Source organism: Lissotriton vulgaris, chromosome 10 (assembly GCF_964263255.1).
Source record: "Lissotriton vulgaris chromosome 10, aLisVul1.2, whole genome shotgun sequence".
Classification (NCBI taxonomy): Eukaryota; Metazoa; Chordata; class Amphibia; order Caudata; family Salamandridae; genus Lissotriton; species Lissotriton vulgaris.
The window spans coordinates 45,437,571-45,462,752 of record NC_141698.1 but is presented as its reverse complement, the minus strand read 5'-3'; the positions used below and the strand labels follow the sequence as shown (position 1 = coordinate 45,462,752).

At 41.6% G+C, this 25,182-nt stretch overlaps 1 protein-coding gene across 1 annotated transcript in view; it reads right to left on the bottom strand.

Annotated features, from left to right (window-relative positions):
* The window catches only part of LOC147684537 (extracellular calcium-sensing receptor-like), a 44,720-nt gene extending 43,948 nt beyond the window's left edge, over positions 1-772 (bottom strand). Inside the window, exon 1 of the mRNA XM_086939697.1 lies at positions 510-772. Within this exon, the coding sequence (XP_086795823.1) occupies positions 510-772 (263 nt within the window). The remainder of the gene's footprint in view (positions 1-509) is intronic.
* Positions 773-25,182: the final 24,410 nt, after the last annotated feature.

Genomic DNA, 25,182 nt, shown 5'->3' with positions numbered 1-25,182 from the left:
ATTTCTTTTTACTTTGGAAACTACCCCTCTGTCTAGCAGGAACCCTTTTGCCTTAAACATCTAGTCCAGATTGGATCACTAGATATGGTGGGCCCAGTAGGGTAATTTAAAATGATGGGAACTCCCTGAAGAATGTGATGCGGGGCCACTGAGTCTCACATATCTCACAGGTATTGATTGGCCTTGTGCTGAACAGGGTCCCTGAATGGTTGAGGGCCCCCTGAGTGTGTTCAGGGTGCCCTGAGGGTTGCCCCCCTATACTGAAGGGGTTTTGGGGGTCTACATTAATATCGTTAGTGGGCCATTGGAAATAGGAGAAATCGGGCCAACACCATCCACCCACTAATGCTGCCTTCTAGGAGGCAGGCCATTGGAGTCATATCATCTATATGTCTAAAAACAAACTGTACTAGAAAGGAGAGTGTTATCAAGACACTTTTAACAGTTCCAACAACTCAGTCATCCCAATCATCTTCGCAGTTTGCCCACAGTTAGAAAGGTCTAATTACTTTAGACAGTGGCTGGGAGCAGGAGGCTCTCTGAACAAGAAGTTGGTAGAAGGGATGATGTTCTCCAGGTGAACTGCAGCCAGAATGCCAAAGAACACATCCCCTTCCTTGGAATAAGATTCCATGTTCGGTGTGAAGAGCCCACAGCTAGTTGTTTGGTCCATGGCGGCTGCAGCATATGAAGGTTCCCACAAGCATGTATTGATAATTACATGTGTCAGGACCATTCCAAGATATGGAACTAGTTGACAATCCGATATCATTTTCCACAGTCTGGAGGCAACACAGAGATGAAAACAAATTACATGAGTTAGCACGTGAGAGTGAATTATTCTCTTACTTGTGAACATTTGCTCCTGCTTTGCGTCTCCTACCGAGCATTGCCTTCGGTGATATCTTAAGAGGTGCAAAGAAGCTTTGCTATAAATATACCTGTTGTGAAGACCACTATGAGCATGTTGGACTAGCAGAAAGAAGATGAGTCATACAAGAACTACAACATCATTTTCATACAGAAAAGAGATATATTAGTGAGTATAAAGTTGGGCAGAAGTTAAAAAGAAAGGCTGTCATGTACATTGTTCTTTTGTATTTCGTATGTATGTATATAGCATTTCTCTAACATGAACCTAGCCAAAGAGCAGAGAACTGCTGAACAAGACTAAAGACAAGTATAAAGTCATTAAGTGTTAGGAGAGGTAACTGACTTGTGGACAGTTAATGCAACGTAATGTAGTGGCCTTTAAAGAGATTTTATGGAAAAAATATCTATTTCCTTATTGACTCGCATTTGAGGGTGGTGAGGAGCAAATCTTCCCTCTTTTCTTGGCAGCAATATTTTTTTACTGTAAGTGTAAGGTCAGATGTATAGAGGAATTTGACATGGGAGCCTGATATACTTTGGAAACTGACCTAAAGTTCAATTTAGCTAGAGTATTGGCTAGACCACATGAAGGAAGTAAAGTCCAATTAGATACTGAAATATAAAGACAACATGCAGAACATGACAAATTACTAAGCACAAAACAATGGAAAGATCCTACTGTGCCAATAGAAGATATTTAGGACAAAATGAACTGTGCTTGTCCAAAGTACAAACAAAGAAAATAAAAAATTAAGCATCACATGAAAATACAAACTTTCGACAACATCCAAATAACTGCTTCGCTACTTCTGCATGAATATACAAAACCTGACTTAACAATAACATGTCAAACTGAAAGATTGGAAAGCACTCATATCAGGCAAGGTTCTAGGACACAGTCATCAGAAAAGAATGATAATAAATCCATAGCAAGAGGCCCCCTTCATAGTTATGACCTTCCTTGAACAGCCTCAGCACAAAATCGCAGTTCATAACATAAGAACCAACTGTACAATCTTTTTAAGCAAAGTAGAAAGAGAGCAAACTAAAGATGCTAGGAAGAAATATGGGCGACCTTGAAAGGCACTTCTAAAATCTAAATTACCGAACCCATAATATAATGAAGAAAAAACACAATTTAAATATCGGTCAATACACTCACTCACAAAACATTGCTACAAGAAACATACATGTAAAGTAAGGATGCTGATGAATTAAATTAAAAAGAGAAGGTTTGGGAAAAGTGATCAGTTGAAGATTGGTAACATTTATAGACCCAAAAAGTAAGGATAGGGGCTATAAACATGTGTATGTTAATCTTAGTATCTGAATCTTTGACATGCATGATAGGTAAAGGGCAATGGGTGATTTGGGGCTTTTCCAAGGTTACTGTGTTTATAACTTTTTTGCTGGTGGGGGTAAAGATCTTTCTCAAGCAACAACCAAAATCCTTATCATGGTGAACCACAAATGTCACTAAGTTATCCTCTGCTTAACTCTCTGGAAGCTTGGCACAAAAGCAGACAATCTTAACTTAGGGGCCGACTACGATGCCATAGGAAACAACTCTGACCCTCCATTTTGATGGAGTTGGTCGGAAATGAATCTGAACAGGATTATTGAATGGCTTACGACAGCCTCTGAGAGCCCGTCTGCCATTCGGGAAAGCCTCCAGTAATCCCAAGGACGGCTCTTTCCGCCCAAGAGATTACGATGGCAGATTCCCACGGCCTTTCTGTGCCGGCCTTTCCGACATAGAAATGCTGTGAGAATATGACTTTTGTGCCCCAAGCAGGGCCCCCATGGGTGCAAGGCATACGGATGGCTGCCGAGGGGGCACCTCTGGAGCCACTGTAAAGAATAGGATTGCATCCTGCTCGCTGGTTTTGGACCACCGAACTCAGGTTCGTCCGACATCGAAATCGGCCCATTAGAGGCAAAGTGTAAAGTATGTATGCAGCACACAAACAGAAATAAAGTAAAAACACAAACCAAGAAATATCCCACACCAAGTTAGAAACATAGATTAAAATATAACAAATGATTTGTCAAAGTATGGATAAAATAGCAATATTTAAAGGCTTTGTCCATGCTATATAATTTAAGAAAAATATTAACTAAGAACTTTTATTTACATAAGGGTAAAGCAGAGTAAAATTTAGGCAATAGCATTCAGATCAACAAGCCACCATTATTTTGGACGGAAATGACTACCACATCGTTATATAAACATCATTCAGTGTTTCTGTCACACGAAGCAGTATTCTTTTTCCTCCACAGTGGCACCCACCTGTGTGTTCGGAGACACCGTGAGAGAGAAAAACTATCAAGGCAATTTAACTATGCCTGGGCAGCATGCTGAAATCGCAAAACAAATACCATAAAAGGAGTATTTATAGAATGAACTTTCAACTCAAGCAGGCTCTCTTGGAATTTTTGATATGTGATGCATCGATGTTGCATTCTGCGCTGTTTCCTGATGCGGGCAGTAGGCCTACCCACACACTTGCGGTACCATTTTCTAGGCATACTTGATATGCTGGGTGAAACGAAGTTTGTGGCTCCCCGCAGATTACAGAACTTTCCAATACAGAAATGTGTTTTTTAGTCAAAGTTTGAAGTTTGCAAGGGATTCTCTGCAAAGAAACCTGGTGAGAGTCACGTAAATCACCCCACCCTGGATTCTCCACTTGTTTATTTTTCAAAAATGTGTAAGTCTGCTAGGTTTCCATAGGTGCAGGCTGAGCTATGGGCCAAAATCCAGTGCTACCACTTTGCAAAAAAAAGGGTCTGTGTTGAGTGGGAAAATATAATGTATCCGTGTTGGGTTTTGATCCATTTCCTGTCATGGGCATTAGATTTACCCACACTAGTGAAGTACCATTTTTATCAGACTATTTGAAATGCTGGGTAGAAGGATGTTTGTGGCTCCCCATGGATCCCAGAACTTTTCATCACAGAATTGTGAAGAAAAGAATTTTTTGTCAGAATTTCTGGTTTGCAAGGGATTCTAGCTAAAAATCCTGGTGAGAATCACATAAGTCACCCCTACCCTGGTTTCCCCCGGGTGTCTAGTTTTAATACAAGTGCAAGTTTGCTAGGTTTCCCTAGGTGGCAGCTGATCTAGGGCCAAAAATCCACAGCTACCCACCTTGTACAAAAAGGGTCAGTTTTGAGGGGGAAAATGTGATGTATTCATGTTGAGGTTTGGGCCGTTTTCTGTTGTGGGCGCTAGGCCTACCCTCATGAGTTAGGTACTATTTATATCTGGAGACAGTATGAAAGGAAGTTTGTGGCTCCCCACAGATCTCAGATTTTTCCATTAAAGAAATATGAGGAAAATGTTTTTTTTAGTCAAAGTTTCAGGTTTGCAAGGGATTTGGGGTAAAAAAAAAACTTGCGAGAGCCATGCAAGTCACCCCACCACTGAGGTGTTGAGATTTAAAACAAATTGCAAATTTGCTAGCATTGCCTAGGTGCCAGCTGAGCTAGTGCACAAAAAAACATCTACCCACTTTGGAAAAAAGGGTCAGTTTTCAGTGGAAAAATGTAGGGCCTTCATGTTGTGTTTTGTCGCAGGCACTAGGCCTACCAACACAAATGAAGTACCATTTTTGTCGTTACGCATGTGGGAGCATAGAATAGTAGAACATGTGTGATTACCTATTTGAGTTGGCTGCATTTGTGCCTACCAAATATCATCTCAAAAACTTGAGAGGGACCCCCAATCCCAAAGGGACAGGGTACCGTAAACAGACTAACCAGTTAAAAAGACTCCCTTTGGGTATATATCAGTAAATTTCACATCCCATTCATACTAACAATCTCATTCAAAATTCCATTTGTTACCCTGAAAACATCAAGGAAGGATCTTGCAATGCAAAAAAATTTACATGTCTCATTTGTTCAAGATCAATGTGTCAATACTGGACAAGGCAATGGGATAACATTCAATTGGATGAAAATAATAAAAAAATCTGATTATATCAGATTAAAAACTCCTTTTCGTGTACAGTAAACAACCATGCATATTGCAAACACGTTTCAAGAATAAATATCCCCACATGATCATGTGCATCATCATAGGCATAGAAGTTACTCCTTTGGTATTCACATAAAATATTAACGTAGCCAGGAGCATTTCAAAGTGCGCAAAAGGGCAAAACTAATTTATAATACCAATTATTTACTCATTCAATCATTCAAATCACAGTTCTTCTATTATTCATCTTTGTGTTCTTTTCCTGTAGCCTATCTGGAAAACTAGAATGTTTCTTGTTTGGTATGCGCATGGGCCCTTTATGCAAGTGCAAAGGAAACATACACATTTTATACTAACAATCTGAAAAGCCTCCTGATTTCTAAAACAAGATTTGTCATTTATAACAAACAAAATTCTGTCTTATTTCATGATGATTACATTTCTCTTTCACATTGTATTTTTAAAAAAAACACTCTATATAGGTTGTGTGAATGCACTTTAGCCCCGTGTATAACTTGTTTGCTGGCCAGCCCCTCTCTTGTCTCTTGTGTTTTCAAGGTATTTTATGTTCAAGAAACACCTCTTGAACTAAGCTATACCTGAATGATGAGCCCTAATATGGGAGAAACAGGACTTAAGTTGCTTGTGTTCGGGTTCAGGAAGGAACTGGCCTGGCATTTTGGGTTACACTGTTCCCCCTGCAACAGGGTCAAGACTGATCTGCATGTAGCTTGCTGTTCCTCAAACTGATTGCATTTGAAGAATATATCATAAGGCAGTTGATAGTAGATGGTTGCCATCTGGGAAGGGGTGTCTGGTCCTGGGGTCTAAAAGTCCCTGTGTCAATAACTGAAAGACTAACAGACCCTTTCATCTGTGAGGAGCAGGAGCCAATACATTTGGTAGTTGAGGAGACAATTGTTAATAATGCAAAACCTGCTGTGGTATCAAATGTGGCTACACTTTTGGGGTAATTTTAGATGCTGATTCACAATCTGGTGCACTTAAATATAATTTTAAAAATGTGCCCTGGAATGTGGCTAGCATTCAAAATAAGGTAGAGAATGTAGATTGGTTCAATTTAGTTAAAGATGTTCTCATAATCTGCTTGCAAGAGATATGGGCCCGTCAAGCAGTTTATATCGATGAGTTTCTGTATACCGTATAGAACCCTGTCCTGATGAAGGTGTCATCATAAAAACCGAAACGCTGCGTCGACAACTTGTTTTTAATAGCCATTTGCTTTTTAATCTTGATCTTGTGTGTTTAAAACATTTGCACCACTGAACCATTGGAAGGGTGCTGACACTCTTTTAACTATTTTATATTGTGGCACTGTAATTAATATTTGATACTGTATATTTGCAATAAATTGTTCAAATTTTACAAAAATTGTTTTTTTCATTGTGTATATACTTTGATAATGTGGTTTTATTTGTAAGGATCTCTTGAGTTATGGTGGTACACTACGGATAGGATTACCCTTTTTGAGTTGATGATTGGGACTGTTTTGATTTCTTGCTTGTCTTTCACTCCTCGTCCCGTCACTGGAATTGTGAGGAGACCTCCCTTTCTTTTTTTGATTGTTAAGGTACCAAGACATGATATATTTTCTTTTCCTTACAATGGATCTCATTATCGGCCCGCGCAAGGATACACAATTTATAAGCCTTTACTTACACATGGCAGAGGTTACGGTAGTCTCATTGAATGAATTGCATGACTGGTACAATCCGCTGCCAATCTCGTTAGATCTGGTCAAGAAACGCCTCATCGTCTGCTCACTACCGCCCCAATAGAGTTAAATATAAATAACAGAATCCTTCTAAAGAAGGCCATGGTGGACACAGGGCTTTTGTTAGAAGATCTTGTAGTGAGAAATGGGGAACAGATATCAGTTTGTCTGGATAATGAGTTGGACCCTAGGCGAATGTTGGGGGCATTTAATGGGATCTGTCAAACTAATAAAGGACTCTTGACATTACAAAAATGATATGATAAAGTTGGTTCAAAGGCCCAAAAATACCTTCTTTTTGCCCTGAAACTGGAACCCAGAGAGAGGAAAGTGGTAAGATCATACCGATGAAATTATAAGCAAGCACTTCTGAATAGGAAAACTGCAATTAGACAAGCAGCTTAGGAAGACTTGCATGAAGCTAGTATAAAGACTTACATTAGTTTATTCTGGAAAATTGAGATAATTATTACACTACTTTGGACATTGTTATCCCACCTTATAAATGGGTGGAACATTTTTCCAGGGTATACAATAGTCAAATTGAACATGATAGTTTTTGTGAAATTGCATTTGTCAATCCTCAATGGCTTCGCACTGAGATGCTATCCATCACCATAGAAGAAGTTAGATTAGCGATCGAATGGAGTGCAAAAAGCAATGCTTCTGGCCTGAATGAAGTACCAATTGACAGTTTTTATAATAATATTGATTTATGGGCACCACTCAATTTTCTGTTTTAAGGAGTGCAGGTATTTTAGGTCCACCCGAACTTGATCAAACTCTATCATTGTTCCCATCTTTACAAAAGGCAATAGAGGATACCCATGATATTATTGCCCTATCCCTCCTGTCATTGCAACTCGCTCCAGAGATGACCCTTTTTTTAAACATGCCTCATGGCCCTCAAGAAGATCAGCCTGTTTTCTCTCAACGGCTGCTTCCCCCAAGACCAAGCAGCAGCTTTTAGCAGGACATTGAGCAAAATAAGCCCCACTATGGATTACACATTCATAGACATAGATCTATTCCACACGATCACCCATTTCTACATTCCAGCCAGAGAGGAAAGTGACCATTTCCCCCAGCACGTGGAGTTCACGATTCGTCCATCGAGAGCACCCTGGGCCAAAGATCTTCTGGTGGCCCCCGGGCTTATAATCTCAAATGCCTCACTTGGAATGGAATGGTGGCATCAAAAATAATGGACTAAACCATCACATTTTTCATCCCAAAAGAACCGTACCAAGAGGTCGTCACTGTGGCAACACTGGGAGTTCTTGTCAGTTGCGCTTACAGCCACATTTTCCCTGAAACTCTCACAGCACCTAAATTTCTTCAACTATGACACACCTTGTTTTACCAAATCCTTGCTACTGGAAACTTTAGATCTAAACAAGGCAATCAGAAAACTCCAGAAACAGGACCGAAACTCACCCACACCACCAAGAACCAAATCACAACCATAAGGCAAACATACAAAAAGGCTATTTGGACAGCCCAAAACACACACCAGAAGAATGTTTGGCTAAACCTTTGCACACTAGTAAAATGAAACAAGCAAGCAATTCTTGGCTTAAAAAAACACTTTTGCAAACGGCAGAATCTGTCACCACAATGCTGCCATTTCCAAAGCTGACTGGATAACCTACATAAAAAACTCAGATGGGATTTAGAACTGACATGTGCACAATCACCAACTTACTCTCTTAGTCGAAAAAGACCAAAAACAAACACGCTAAACTATATACCTAAGGAATCAAAATAGAAGGATCGAGGTAAACAGTACCACACCTAATTCCCAATAATATGGATATATTGATTACATTTCTATGTGTGCTGACCACTAGAAGGATAAAACTAAATACCTGCTTCATTGATCTAAAAACAGACTTCAACAAATTACCAAGAGACCGCCTTTTGGCAAAGATGGCCAGATGGGGTGTACCTCCGAACTTATTGGAGCCCATAATTAATCACTTCTCGGATAAATGGGTCAGAGTAAAAATAAGCAAAGGCGACAGAACAACCAGCGAGATCCTCGCGCCCATACTGGCCTAAAGCAAGTGTGCATCTTAGCCCCCTGCTTACTCAACATCCTTATGGTGGACCTGGATGTGCTCCTAATGGAAGTCACTGGCGACCTTCCCAAATTAGCCAACAATCCAGTGCTTTGTCTGCAATATGTGAACAACATCGTTAACTGCAGCCAGACACCCATTGGCCTGGAGTGCCAAATCACAAGCCTCATGGGATACAGTGAATTATGAGGCCTGGAATTAAAGGCCTCCAAAACAAAGGTCATCTGCTTTTCAGCAAAACCTCCCCCTCAGCATGTCTTGTACAAGTGGAAGGCAGCCAGAAAGAATTTAGACCAGGCTAAAACCTAAAAATACTTAGGAGTAGTAATGGACTCCAGATTATCCTTCAAGGATCATTTACAAAAAAGGAGGGCCTTGGCCAAAAAAGCTATGTTTTGCCTTCAACTTGCTGTAAAAAAGGATGGAGAGCACATTGCAGTCCTACCTCCTACAGGTCATTGGAGCCAAGTTCCTTCCCTCACTCACTTATGGCTCAGAACTAGCAGAGGGAAGCGACGCTACCACTCTTAACCAATTGCAATCCCTTCCCTTCAAATGCGTTTTCCGACTTCCGCAATATATCTTACAGGCCCAGGTGTGATTGGAGTTTGGGCTATTTATTTAACCCTCGGCTAGGATAGCAGCAATCTTCAAACTGTGCTGGAAAAGGAGATCAGCCCCACCTGACTCACTGGCCGCTCTGTGTTGGTCGGAAAAAAAACCAGCCAATACACAAAAATAACCGTCCAGCTGTGCTCCAGCAAGCATGAACCACCTTAAATCTGCTCAGTTCTTGGGAATCAAACATTAGCTTCACTATCTTCAAGAAAATCACCAACAAGACTGTGAAACTACACTCTTGGACACTTGATAAAGCAGAGATAGCTCGCAAGAAGCATGGTTGGCCAATCTTACGCACCTTTGCCAAATTGATTCCGCAACCCTACCTAACAAATCATATCTGACATACCATCCAACATTCTCTTCTTTTAAACCCCATGAGCGCTTTTCTATCAAAACACCAGAGCCCTTCCTGTGAGCAAGTTTGGTCGAACCCTTACTGGAGGAGAGTGTACTAAATGTTTTGTGCATCTGCCCAGCCGTCATACATCTAAGATGGAAATGGTTAAGACCATCCTGAGGGCCACCCAGATCAGATCCTTCTATGTGGCCGTGATTCTTCTCCTAAATAACCGCAACATCCAGGCCTCCTGCAGGGCTACAAAGTTCCTATTATAAGAAAAAAGATTGCTACAAGTACAAGAGGCTGCCTCTGGAGTCACATAGTCTTTCTCTTTGCCATATTTTAGGATCTGTGGAGACTGCCCCTGTTATTCTTGGAGCATGGAAATTTCATTCTACTTACCGTAGCTACTGCGATTTGTAAGAAATTAATGACCACAAACTTTTATTACAAGTTAAAACACAGTTACTAGTTCAGAGGTATCCTTAGGAACCGCACAATCCCTTCATTTGAGTCAGATATACGTTTACACACATGCTAGAGCACTCCTCTCCAATCTGCAATGAACATTTGCAAGTTTCAAGTTTAGTTTATTATGTTTTGGCTCTCAACTGAGAGCCAAAACATAATAAACTAAACTTGAAACTTGAAAATGAACATTTGCACTTTATTCCCCCCGCACCGTGTCTTTCAGGCCTCACTACATTTTATTATTAATACTTTTTTTACTTATTAGATCAATTGTATATCCACTGTACATCAAGCTAATCTTAAAAATTCTTTGTATTTTACTGTTTGCAATGCTTTTTATTAATCTGCAAATAAAGATTTATACACTATTTCATCACTTGATTCGGCAAGTGACTTTTTTGGTAGGATTATGTTGGATCTACTGTGGACTTGGGTGGCAGACAATATTTTTTTTGGGTGGCAGGTGGATTTTTTCCACTGCAGTATAGATTTAGACAGGGCCTTGGCACCCCTGAATAATGTTTGGACTTTCAATTAATTATGAGAAAATATACACAGGTGAAGAAGGGCTGTATGTATTTAGCCTTTTTGAATCTCACCTCAGCTTTCAACAGTAAGAGCAGAGGGGAACTCATGAACAAAATGTTAGACAAGGGTGTGGATGCAGATTTGGATCATGTTTAGGTCCAGAAGCACAAGAACGTGACAGATTGTACACATTATGTAGCTAATGGGGAGTGTGCAGTTCCCATTAAAATGAACCGTGATGTTAAACTAGAGTGTATGCTGGCCCCGTTTCTCCTTTGTTGATATATTAATGAGCTGGACACTTCTGGACCACTGGGGAGGCTGACACTCCTAGGGTAGGATGGAGAAAAACTCCCTGCATTGTTATATGCAGACACTTGTATTCTGATGTTGATAACTGAGGAGGGGGCACAGAAGCTGGTAGATAGATTTGTCTCATTTATGAGTGAGCTGGGACTAATGACAAATGCTGCCAAGTCCCAGCTCTTGGTCATAAGGCAAACACACACTAAATCCAGGACACATTTTATTGATAGTGAAAAACTTGTGTATGCTCCAACTTTGATCTATTTAGGGTTCTATTTGATCATAAAATCACTTGCTAACAATTAATTAAGGTACTAAAAGCCCAGTTTGATCAAACCATAGAACCCCTTTTTAGGTTTGCTGGTTCTAAGCCATTGGATGTCATGATTAATATCTATATTGCTTGTTGTTGGGCCGCTATGAAATATGGAGCTGGGTTATTGGGATATTGTGACATTGCCCCCCCCCCCCCTCCCCTCACATGCTTATGAAAAAGCATTTGTGAGAAGGCTCTTGTCTGTACCTATCAGTTTACCAATATTTGATTTCCATGTGGAGTGAGGCTTGTTTAAACTGGAAGACCGCATTAAGCTAGCGCCGCCTAATCTGTGACATTCAGTTTGGTCTAAACATGAAACCTTTGTAAACCAAGACATTATTAATGACTGTTTATGACTAGAGAGTGCCCATAATACCCCTTGGCTGAGATACATGAGAGAGCATTTTGTTCTGTTAGTGAGATCTCACTTATTTTATAGTCCACAAAATATTGCTTCCTTCACTGAAAATCACTTAAATCTTGATTTTCTGACTGCATGCAGAGGGCCTAGAGAAAGCAGACAAAAGGTAAGTGGTACGTAAAGTGAACGTCCTTCACACCAATTCCTACTGAACAACCCATATCTAGCAGAACATACAGTTGGAAACATTATGGCCATGTCAATTCCCTGGGTGAAACAAGAATGAATCAAGCTCTTTAATAATGAATGCCATTATTGATTGCATAATCCATGGCGTAGTATATGTTAGTTTAGGGCTTGAACTTTTGGCAATCACACATGATGATAGCAGCCATAAACATTATTTAATTGAACAGTTAATTTAGGATCTATATCTATGATTAGCAATTAATTTTCCATAATTTCATGCAGTCTTCCAGGAATCCCTGTGTGGAGCCAGTCAATGATTGGGTCTTAGATCTTTCGTAACTTTTGATGACTCAGACACCTCTTTACAATGGAAACCTCAAAAAATACACATTCCAGCCACCAAGAAGACACTGTTTGGGGCAGCGGCTGTAGTCATGAGTGAGCAATACCTAATCGTGCATCATATTGCAAACAGTATTAACCCTAACTTATCTTCCGGGGTTGAAGGAAGAGACGCCGAGCTATACCAACCTTAAACCCTACGTAATCGCCGTGCCCAATAGACGGTAGAGTCCGATGAACAAACGCCCCATTCAAATTTTGGGTGATTTTAGGACAATGTACAAATATGTGAGCTGTGTCCCTCCTAAGCAATTAGATGACTCTCAAAGTCCTCGAGATGGGGTGTAGATTATGTCCTGTAACCTTAAAATGACGTGTTCTCAACTCGTACAGATAATTTGATTAGTCAAAAAAATATACTGAAATGATATATTTTGAACCTACTTTTTGACCACTTGTTAGCTTAAACATTTAAATATATCTTCTGGATCGCTAAGAACTAATCGATATGATGCTTCGACTTGGTAAATGAATAGGAGTGACCAGGTCCTCATTATGGGCACTATAAATCCAAAGACAGATGAAAAAATAGCGTCTCAGCTTTCCATACATAAAAAAACCCTGCCTTGATATATTATATAGCAACAGTATACATTCAAATGACAAGGAGGAACCTTCATCAAATATATTAACATACCAAAGGCTGTGAGTAAATTCGGATTATGCCATAAATATATATGGATTAACAAGTGAAATTTGATATGATACATCTTCCAAAAAATCCGATCAAACAGTTGGTTAACTTGCTGGAGAGCTGAAAGTCCTTTGAAGATTTAATTTAGGTCTTGTCCAATGGGGCGGGGGTTGGGGCTTTTCAAGAGGTTGGTGGGTGGGGTGGACAGGGTTCCGAGATTGAGAGGGGGGGGAGAGTTCCAGGCTGGGGGTGGCCACACCAGATGACATTTGATATTATCATAAAGGACACCTCAGACCCATTGAGCCACTGGGGTTGCTCAGTGGAGCCACGGAATAGGATCAGTAATTATTATTCATATCAAAGAGTTGTGACTCCTCCAATGGAAAATGAACATTCAAAAAACTTTCCACTAATCTGTCATTCATTCATCATAGGTTTACTTTTTATCTAGCATTTGCCATAGGGATCAGTCGAAATTACAGAAAAGTGGCTCAGATTTATGTTTGTTTTCACAATTCGCCTCAGCCAAAAATAAAGACATTTCACCTTCCCTTAATCGGAACATTTAATCACCAAGCACATACTTAGAAATCCAATTCCACAATATGTTATGCGGTAGGAATGTGTTTCTACGCTCACTATTTCCTACCCATGTTTCAACTTTTGCAATTTTCTCCAAACTTATTTTTTTCTTATCAACCCACATTCGAGAAGAATTTTTTTTTCCTGTCAAGATTTTAGTCAATACAATCTTCTATATTCAAAACAGCAGTACTCCAGGTAATATTTACCAAATATAAAGGGCCATATGTACGACCCTTCCATTTTGCGAGTCGCAAATTGATCTGTTTTGCGACTCACAAAATGGAATGTACAACCGTTTCTCAGACACTGTTTGCGATTCCCAATGGGGTCTCAAACAACCTGCCACAATAAAATTGATGAGGCAGGTCACACTTTGCGACCCCATTGGGAATGGCTGGCACCCACAGGGATAGTGGCCTGCTAGGGTCAGCAGACCACCATGTCTGTGACTGCTTTTTAAATAAAGACATTTTTTGTTTTTTCAATGCAGTTTCCTTAAAGGAAAACTGGATGCATTTCAAAAATAAAACTAAAACGTTTCTGTTTCATTTCATAAGAGTAGGCAGTGGTCTGTGGGACCACTGCCTGCTCCTAAAAAATATTTTCGCTGCCAGTCACAAAGGGGAAGGAGTCTCATGGGAACACTTTCCAGTTTGCAAGTGGCTTACCACCCCTTTGCAGGTGGTAAACTGCGAGTGATTTGCAACCGCAATTGTTGTTGCAAAACAATAGTATATAGAAGTGCGACACGCTATTAGGAAGGGACGCCTTTGGCATACCCATTCCCAATAGTGAGTCACAAACCCTATTTTGAGAGTCGGTAATAGGTTACCAACTAGCAAAATAGGGTTTGTACATTACACAGTCTTATTTTGCAGTCACAAACGGGCTGATTTCCCGTTTGCAACAGCAAAAAATGATCAAACATCTGCCTAAAGTGTGTTCAGAGTGCATTAAGGAAGGAGAGAGTATCTTGCAGATATAGTAATGATAAATAACTTTTGTATTTACTAATTTCTTAATATTCACCAATTGTGATCCATATTAATTTCTGATGGAACGGGTGTAGTATTGGTGGGTAAATTTAAATGTTTTGTGATAGATCTTGTCTTTCTGTGACATGTACAAGAATCCACCCTAAATCCATACATTGTAATTTTGACAGCCCCACTGAAAACACGGGTGCAGTAGGGGGCTATATACACAGATGCAGGCTCTCTGTTATCAAAAGTTCAATGTCCGAATGTACAACTTCTGATTCTATCTCTCTTCTGCCTGTTCTTGATATGTGGATTGCACTGAGGAATGAGGGATGCTCTCAGTCCTTCTGTTCCTTGCCAGGGGACAGAGCTGAAAAGCCTTCTGCAGGCTTGTCAGCTCTCCAAAGTGTCCAGATGCAGGCTCTGTGTCCTTTGGGGTCTCACAGCTACCTACTCACCTCAGGACATCATGTCACATAAGTGTGCTGACTCCAGGTAAACAAACCAAAGCAGCAGGCAGGACTTTAGTTGACTGCAAGGACTGTGCTGGGCCCTCTGATAGTGTCTATCTCTATGTGTGCTCAGATGTCCTCTCCGCTGTTCTGTGACTAACACTTGCACACACTCGCCACCCCCCCCCCCCCCCACTGCTCAGACCCTCTTAGTTGAAGAGATATTACTGAATCTGGATCACCTTCTACCCACACCTTCTCCTTTGTAGTTATTCTATCACCCACCTGTTTACTTTTCTAAACCACATGATTTTTCATGTATGTTTGCCAAAATATAAATAGTTATGTTAAATATTGCATGGCTAAAACTTTATGAAGCTAATCTCTTTTAATTCAGTGTAACAAAGGTTGATTAAAACAATTAACATTAAAACATTTGTAGAAAATAAAATAACACTTACTGAGTTGTGAGAGAAAACTAACGGCATCCCCCATATATGTCGGCAATTGACCAAAGAGCAATACAATATTCTGTATTGTGTGTAGGAGACACTTTTATATGATATTGCTCCCTCCAGGCTGGTTTGCAACCATGGAAAAGCTTCTGATTAAACACCTGTGCTGATCCCTTGATGGCACACAATCAATAGCAGAGCCCATCCTCCACTTCGTAATAACTGGTTACCGCCATGGAAATTATCACCTTTCATTCAAAGATATAATCGACTGTCAATCAGGTCAAAGTCTCAGAGGACAGCTGTGCAGCTGTGAGAATGATCCACCCACCTGTGAATGGTATTGCCTTGAAGATGATCAACACCCTAAACTTGCACCCTGGAGTAACACTATGGTCAATACTGAGGGGAGCGCAAATTGTGTACTGCATGTTCCATACAGCAAACGTTTCTGGGATGTGATGTAGTGTGTGGCCGTACCCTTTTCCCTGATCAAACTGATTAACGTGACCTCTTCTACCATTTATCTCATGTTCCTAATGTTCCTTTTTGTAAAAATTGTGTTCCAGCCCATTGATTACATCTCATCCAGCCTGAGCTGAAGATTCTGCCCCAAGTGGGGAGATTACAGCCAGAGGTCAGAGATTCCTAACCGAGACAAAAATTCCAGACCAACTGCGGATGTAAAGATATGACTCGCAAATTACTTTTGTGAATACCAGAAGTCCTGAAGTTTGATTTTTGTCTCTGATTGCCTTTGTGAATTATGCCCATAATGTCAAAGAATGGACTTAGGGCCAGACATCCGACCATTGAATTTTGCGACTCGCAAATTGGGACAAATAACGAGTTGCAATTTGAAAGTCGCAAAATTCAATGTACAACAGTGTCTCAGAAACTGTTTGTGATTCCCAATGAGGTCACAAATTGCATGCCTCAAAAGCAGTCTCAAAACTCTCATACATGGCATTTGCATTCACTATTAGGAGGGGACGCCCTTGGCACACCCCTTTCTAACAGCAGGACGCTAACCCTATTTTGCGAGTCGCTGACAGATTAGCGCCTCACAAAAAAGGGTTAGTATATTATTAGTAGAATGTGCATTGTTTTTTTGTGGTCGCAAATGGGCCAAATGTCCATTTGTGACCACAATAAATGGTCGTGCATCTGGCACTTAGACACTACAGGGACACATCTGCTCATGCATTTATGCCCTCACATGAGGTATAGTTGCATCATGCCATAGTGCTGTAAGGCCTACTGTAGGGGTGGCCTACCTATGCCTCTTGCAGTGCTGGCAGGCTTGGCACACAGGTCGACTTTTCACTTTATCTGCACCAATACACGCAGGCTGCTGTGGCAATATGCCTGTGTTTAGTGAGGGGTCTGTTAGGGTGGCAAGATATATGTTGCTGCTCTTAGGGACCCTAGCGGGGTCACAAGGGCCTTGTTACCACTGGTACCTACAAGAGACTCATATGTGCGCCAGAAGTGTGCCAGTTGTGGAAACAAAGGTACCGTTTTGGGAAAGAACACAGGCACTGGGACCGTGGTCAGCAGGAACCCAGTGCACACTCAGTCAAAGATGCATCAGAGTCAGGCAAAAAGTGGGGAGTAACCATGCCACAAGGTTACTTTCCTACAAAAAAAGTAGGTGTAACATGTTGCTACAAGTGCTTGCACATGTATTTTTGACTTCTTCCCATCATCCCAGTGCTGGAGGACACCCTTCATAGAATTTCTGTGACGTAATAAATCTACATCACAGAAACATTTGTAATATTTGATTTACAACCCATTTATGCTATTTAAACAACCATGGAAGCAGGATTAGCAAGGTGCAACCACATCCTTCTGAGGAATGATGCAGAGCTGTCCCTAGGGATATGGTGCTCCTTTACATGCAACCTCATTTTTTAAGAAAATTGGCACTCTTCCACATGAAAGTGAACATTTTTCCTATTCTCAGCTATCCCCGAATTTGGAGAGTTTATTATAGAGATATGAAATATATTTAATCAACTGTTCATAAAAATATGATTTCTCTTTTTACAGGTTCTATTCCCATTTTTCCTCCCGAATTGTAATTTCATTTTGACCCAGATTATTGGGCTACTTTTCACTTCTGTAATGTCCTGTCCTTTTACACTTCCACTAATGAGACATGTTTTCGGCACTGGAGACTTGGGGCCTGTTTTAGAGTTTGGCAGACAGGTACTCTATCAGAAACGTGACAGATAGCCCGACTGCCTTATTACAAAGGCCACAGGATATACTGCACTTGTAATAAGACTGGGTATCCACCCAAAGCAGGCCATTGGTTGGAGCAGAAAATGTGAAACTGGATTTGTGATTAAGTTGCATACACTGCCCTGGTAATGTTCACTTCATGGCTCCTCGGTTCTGGTCCCGTGAGAGGTTAATATCAGTGGTGTAAGGCAAAATGGGCACCCTTTTTTAAGTTCAAAAGAATTTAATTTGATAGTAATAAAATGAGAAAATCAGGTGTCAAAACAGAATACAATGGGATACAAATTTAAAGACTTTTAAGCAATAAAAAAGAAATCTGGGTGCAAATTGATAAATGAAGAAGAGATATAGGAAAAATACATGAACATAAAATATGGCAATCATAAAAACGTTGAGAAAATTTTGAGAAAATAATACATCGAAGGAGAAATGGAATGTATCGGGCGATTAAGGGGGCTTGGGAACCTCTTGTTGTGGAGGTAGAGGATGAAACAAACGTTTACTGCAGGAGTCCAAATAAAGCGTAACTGGAGTCCATAAGTCCATACGTTTGACAGCCAAACATGCCGGGAAAACATGAGTGGTATCGAGCCTGTGGTTATGACACACATTAAACCACCATGCTTTGAAAGAAATCTTGGAAAAATCCTTCCAGTTAACTGTTAATTGTTGGAAAGCAGCAGCAAGTAAAAGGTCAACAATTTGGGGTTGCAAGTCAACATCATCCCAGCAAGGGGAAAGGCTACCCAAAAAAATATGTGTGTGGGAAAAAGGGATAGAAGTGTGGAAAATCACATTAACTTGAGCCCAAACCTGCAACCAAAAACTGCGAACGCAAGTACATAAAAATAACATGTGGAGTAAATCAGCTTGTGGAGATGAGCAAGACCAGCATGCGTGAGGAGTATCAGGAAAGCGTTTGTGCAGGTCAGAAGGTGTGAAGAGGAGTCTGTTATAAATAAAAAATAAAGTCTGAGTGAGTGTTGCTGCCCTTGAAGATTTGCGGAGTTTGGTCCAGATTTTGTCCCAGAAGGGAACTGACCAAGAGACAGACAAATCATGCTCCCAGGACTCCTCGATTTTGGATTTAGGTCTTGGAGCCTCGCTGGCGTGAAGGTATTTATAAATAGCGGTAGCTCTTGGTGCAGTGCGTAAGAAGAAGTGGAGTGAGGAGGTGAGATTGGAAGGGGGAGAAGAAGGGTTGGGTTGAGTGAGGAGACCGTATTTCAGTAAAACCGTGTCTTTAAGGGATTGATATTGACGTGCAGAGGAGGCGGGCAAGTCATAAAGGCTGCGAAGTTCATGAAAAGATAAGAAAGAGGAGTTAGAGAAAAGTTGGGAAATCCATTGCAGACCTCGAGTATGCCAAGATTTCCAGAAAAAGGGTCTGTCCCGGATGAGTAAGGAAGTGTTATGCCATATGGGGGAGGATAGGAAATCAGCAATAGTGGTGGGGGGTGAATGAGAGGAAGAGAGGAGTAATTTTGTGGTAAACTTATGAATCGGAGTAGAAATAGATGTGGGTTTGCGAGAGAAGGAAAGGTATTCGGAAAAAGAGAAGGGAGATAGAAGAAGGCGTTCGAGTTTGGCCCATAATGGACATGGGGTATCAGAATCTTGGAGCCAAAAAGAGGCTTGTCTCAATTGGAATGCCTTGTGATAGGCTGGGAAATCAGGGAAGTTAACCCCACCCTCTGATTCAGGGCGAATCAAGCGTGCCAAGGACATTCGCGGTCTCTTTTTGTTCCAGAGAAAGGAGATTAGAATGGAGTTAATCTGTTTAAAAATTTTGGATGGGATGGGGACCGGAATATTAGAGAGCGTGTATAAGACAATGGGAGATAGCATCATTTTTATAGTGTCTAGGCGGCCCCACCAGGAGAGGTAAAGAGGATGTCATTTGGACGTGAGATCTGTCAATTTTTGAATACATTTGGACATGCACAGGGAAACGGTATCCGGGATGGTGGGGGCAGCATGCATTCCGGGGTACTTGATGTGGGAAGGTTTCCATGTGAAGTTGGAGGTGGCAAAATCTGGTTTAAATGTAAATTTAGTTAAAGGGAGGATCTCGCATTTGTCATTATTAAGTTTATAACCAGAGATTTGGGAGTAAGCATGGACTTCGGTAAGAAAAGCAGGAATGGAGAGAGAGGGGTTGGAGACAAATAACCGAATGTCATCCGCATAAGCCGCTAATTTGATGTGGGAATCTAATAATTGGTAGCCCTGAATGGAGGGGTTTTGACGAAGCTTGGAGAGGAAGGGTTCCAGAGCCAAGTTAAAAAGAAAGGGGGATAGGGGACATCCTTGACGAACGCCTCTTTTTAAATCAAAAAATGAAGAAATTTGACCATTGGCGCAGACCGCTGCGCGCGGGTTAGAGTAAAGCAGTGAAATTAAGGATGTGAAAAGGGGACCAAAACCGAACCATTGGAGGGTATGAAACAGGTAAGTCCACTCAACCCTATCAAACGCTTTTTCAGCGTCCAAAGCAATGGCCGCAAGAGGGTGAGGTAAAGGTTGGGATTTAGAGAGAATGTTAAATAAGAGTCTGGTGTTGTCAGTGATAAATCGGCCTTTGACAAAGCCGGACTGTTCTTCACCCAATAAGTCTGGGAGGAGAAGGTCGAGTCGTACTGCAAGAGATTTTGCGAAAATTTTGTAATCAATATTGACCAGGGAAATCGGCCTGTAATTTTTGCAATATTGAGGATCCTTCCCCTCCTTGGGTATGAGGCAGATATGGGCGTCTGAGAAGGAGCCCAAGGAGAGGAAAGTGCCGATAAGAGAGTGGAGCCTGGGTATAAGAAGCTTTGAAAAGTGGAGAAAGAATTCAACTGTGAAGCCGTCAGGCCCAGGGGCTTTGTCTTTTTGGAGTGTTTGAAGTGCTTTAAGTAATTCTTGTTGGGATATATCATGTTCTAATTGAGAAAGGTCAAGTGGAAAGTGTGATGGTTTTTGTATAGTGGAAAAAAATGCGTCCAGTGAGTGGGAAGATGGGTGAGTTTCAGAAGAATATAAGGTCTCATAAAAAGTGGAGAATGTAGTGAGAATGTCTACGTCTGTGTGTTTAAGGTTCAAGTCAGTGTCGTAGACAGATTCAATGTTTAGTTTGTTGTGTTTCACCTTCAGATAATTAGCCAGGATTTTGCCAGCTTTGTTTTTGCCCCCATAAAACTTGGCACGAGACTAATAAATACAATGATGCATCATCTGTAGATTTTTTGTTAAATTTCATCTTAGCGTTGATAAGGGCGGTTAGGGTTTGCTGTGAGCGGGAGGTGAAATAAGAATGCTCCAATTTCTTAATATCTAGAAGGATGGTTCTAGTGGCTTCTCGAGCAGCTCTACGTTTTTTAGCAACAAAGCCAATGATAAAGTCCCTCGCTGCCGCTTTAAAAGCATCCCAAATAGTATGCTTGGGAACAGGAGAGTTATCGTTTAGGGCAAAGAATTCATGGGAGAAGGAGGTGAAGGCAGTAGTAAATTTGGGGTCCAGGAGAAGAGAATTGTTGAAACGCCAGTGTTTAGGGCCTGTTAATTTGGGCAAAAGGTCCAATTGAACTAATGTAGGGGCATGGTCAGAAAGTAAGATTGGACCTATTTCTGCGTAAGAGAGAGTCTGGGCAATGTTGTGGGTAACAAAAATGTAATCAATTCGAGATTGGGAATGATGACATGGGGAGTAGAAGGTAAATTCTTGGAGACTTGGATTACAGAGACGCCAAGCATCAGTGAGTTTATGTTGGGAAATGGTTTGGGAGAAGAATTTGTGAGGTTTGTTAGGAATGAAATGTGCTTTGGAGTTTCTGTCTAAAAAGAGATCTAAGGGCTGATTGCAGTCTCCCGCTAAAATGAAATTATCAACAATGAGTCTGGTGACGTGCTGGGAAAATGAGTGCCAAAAAGTGGGATCGCCAGCGGTAGGGGCATAAACATTTAGAAGAGAAATTGGAACATTCTTAATAGAGAGTTTAACGTAAGTCCATCGGCCTTCAGTATCCGATTCTTGAGCAATCATAGAAGGAGAGAGAGCTTTGTGACATAAAATAGCAACTCCATTGCGTTTGCCATCCCCAGGGGAAAAATAAACATCACCCACCCAGCTTCTTTTCAACTTAACAGATTCTTCAGCAGACAAATGGGTTTCTTGCAAAAAAGCAATGTCCACATTTAAACGAGAAAGATGAGACAAAATTCGTTGTCGTTTGATAGGCGAGTTGATACCCCTAACATTCCAGGTGATTATTTTAAGAGACATTTCATATCAAGAAAGAGGGAAGAAAAAGAAGAAAAGCAGAAGAAGATAAGAAAAGTCGAAAGGGGCCCAGATGAGTAAGAAAAGCATAAAAAGCCAAGAAGAATGAGGGAGTCGGTGAAAGTCAGCGTAGTATAATAAAGAATGAAAGGAGGAGTAAGAGAGAAAAAGAGTGAAGGAAAGGAATGTAGAAGCGAGTTGTGTAGTGAAAAGGATAAGGTAGTCCAAGAAGTAGTTAGAATGATAGGCGGAGGGCAGTAATAGAAGAGTATTCGAAAACCAAGAAAGAGAGACACCTGTAAAACACAAAAAATCGGGGAACATAGAAGTGAAAAAGATACAAGGAGGGAGGCGAGGAACAGGGAAGATAGGGAAAACATACTTACGGAGGGTAAAGATGGGGAGGGTTGATCACCAGGGTAGGGGTACGCGAGAAGATGAATGAGGGGGGAGCACCAGGCAGAGGAGGCAAGCGTCCAGTGCAAACGAACCAACAGGTCGGGGGAATGACGCCATATATATCATAAAACCTGCAAGGAAGAGGGAGAAAAAACAATATTGAATGAGACAAAGGAGAGAAGGGGAGAATTCAACAATAAAGAGTGAACAGAAAGGTACATAAGTATACGGCAATGAACAGTATTAACTAACGAACAAGGATAAAGGAAAGCAATGTGAGAGGAAGAGCGAGAGAACATTAGAACAAAAGCTGCCGAAAAACGTGGCAGAGACAAACAAAAATACATTCAACAAGGCACGACAAGCATGCAGAATGAATGAAACTTCAATGCTTCATCACGTCGGAATCATGGTGGGAAAGCTGACGAGGAGCTTGAGAAGTCCATGCCGGAGGCTTGAGTTGCATTCAAAAAGCTCCGTAGGCGAATAGGATCTTCATATGTCGTAGTTTTGTTGTTGTAGGTTACTCTGAATAGGCAAGGATGGAAAAGACCGTATCTGGCTCCAATGGCACGAAGTTCTGGTCGCATGTCCAAAAAGGCCTTGCGGCGAGTAGCTGTAGCTTTTGCGTAATCCTGCGCAAAGAAAAGATTGGAACCAGACCATTGTAAGCGAGATGAGGCACGAGCTGCTGAAATAACTTTGAGGAGGTCAGTATATTCTAAGAAGTACATGATGACACCCCTTGGTCGTGAAGAAGGAGAGGAAGTAGAAGGAAGGCGACCCAACCGGTGTGCGCGCTGGATGTTAAGCGTGGTGTCCTCAGGGAGATGGAGAAGTTTGGGTAGAAACGATTTGAAGAAGGCGATGGGATCATTCCCCTCAGAATTTTCCGCCAGGCCGTAAAGGCGGAGATTGTTGCGCCTATTACGATTCTCCAACTCCTCAACCTGCTTCTGAAGAGACGAAACTTGAGATTGCATGTGTGTTACTTTGGAGGATGACTCTTGTAAAGCGGTTAAGGAATGTTCTACTGTGGTTACTCTGGCATCCATCTGAGACCAATTGTCAGTTAGAACCTGCAATTTAGAATTAGTTTCCTCCATGAAGGGTCTGAGGGCTCGAATTTCTTCCAATACCAGCTCCATGGAAACAGCCGATGTGGACCCCGTTGGCGATGGAGGATCCTTTTTGAGGCGTTTTGACGTGACCTTTCCTGGAGGTTGGATGGGCCGCTCCGTGTTGGACTGCGACATTTGAGTGAGAAACTCCTGGGAGGCCTCGAGGTGCGCCAACGCTGAAAAGACTTTAGAGTTTTTAATGAAGACACGTCGTGGAGGCTTGGAGGTGCTAGAGAGTGCCTTTTTTTCCATAAAGATGAAGAACAATATTATCCAGTACAAGACCAGAGGCAATGAAAAATGTGCGTTAAAGCTTCAAAATGAAAAACTGCGCAGGATGCAAGTATGCCCTGAGGTGAGGAGAGTAGGTGAAGCAGCGACCAATTCTTTAATTGAAGGGGTTAAGAGAATGATGCCGAGAGCTGAGAGCTACCTTGGTGATGAGATATAAAGAGATGGCACTTTGTAAAGCAAAGGAAGTCCATCAAGGAGAAAACATCATGAGTGCAAGGGGAGCAATTGAAGGAAAGCGAAGAAAAACCTTGCTCAAAGCTGCTTCAAATAGTAAATATTGTTAGAGGTACAAGCAGGAGACAAAGCAGCGCATATTGGCATAAAATGAACGTTGTCTGAATGCACCTGCAGAATATTTGAGGAGATAGAAGTCCATTTACTCAAAATGGCCGCCCATGCAATACAAAAGCGAGGTAAACTCAGTAAAAGTCGTTAATAGGCAGCATATGGGAGACATTTGTAGTGAGGAGGTGCAGGAGCAGGAAATACCTCATTTGAAAGATATATCGTTGTGCAGGGCTCCGTGGCAAAGTCACAATGTTCTGAAGCGTGAGCGCCGCAGTCCGCGCTGAGAGGAGGAAAAAAAAACCAAAATGGCGGGCACGACTTTCACTCAGCCGCGTCCGCCGCAAAAACACCAAAAACGGGCATTCCGGCGCTCGAAAGGGTTCCCAAACGGCAGCTTTCCGTCCGCTTCAGTCTCCGATCATGGAGAAGCCGTCTTGCAAGTGCAGGTACGATGTGGAAATTGGCGAAAACCCCAAGCGACCGGGAGCGCTCACATCTGCGCTTCCGACCTCGCCGGGCGCCAAGCCACGCCCCCCAAAATGGGCACCCTTGCAGAATTCGATGAGCGGCAACAAGTCTCCAATGTGTCACAGATGTGTATGCAGGTCCCATAAGGGTTGGGCGCCCTTTGAAGCGGTCCCCCCCCCAGCTCAGTAGAAGTTGCAGAGGCAAGTGTTATACCCCTGGTTATCATACATGAAGCCATACCTTGCATTAGATTTTCAAGCTGTGGCTTATCCACATGCACCATGAAAGATGTGCGCATGCTAGGCATGGAAATATCTGCACAGTTTCTCCCACTTTTACCTTTAACCTATAGTTTGATTTTACCAAATGAGAACTTACACAACCGCAAGGTGGAGGAGCATATCGAGATTTTACAGTGTGCTAAAACATGTGATTCATCCGGAGCATCATCAGACCAGCATTTGCACTTGTTTAAAGAATTCCGGGGTTTATTTAAAGTCCCTTGCACCACTTTTGCGTCATTTTTAACATTGGAAAAGTGACGTAGGAGTGGAGCAAGGGGCTTGTAACTAAGACCCCTTAGTATGAATAGCTAGACAGGATACTCCACCTAACAGCTAGAGCTGTAAAAGATATTCTCATGCCATCTTTTCATCCCATCTGTCTGGGTGCTCTGTCACATTTTATCTAAGGATGAAGTTCTTCATGAACATTTAATTCACTATGGGCCCGATTCACAGAACTAACTTAAGACAAAATCCTAAACTTTTGGTATTCACAG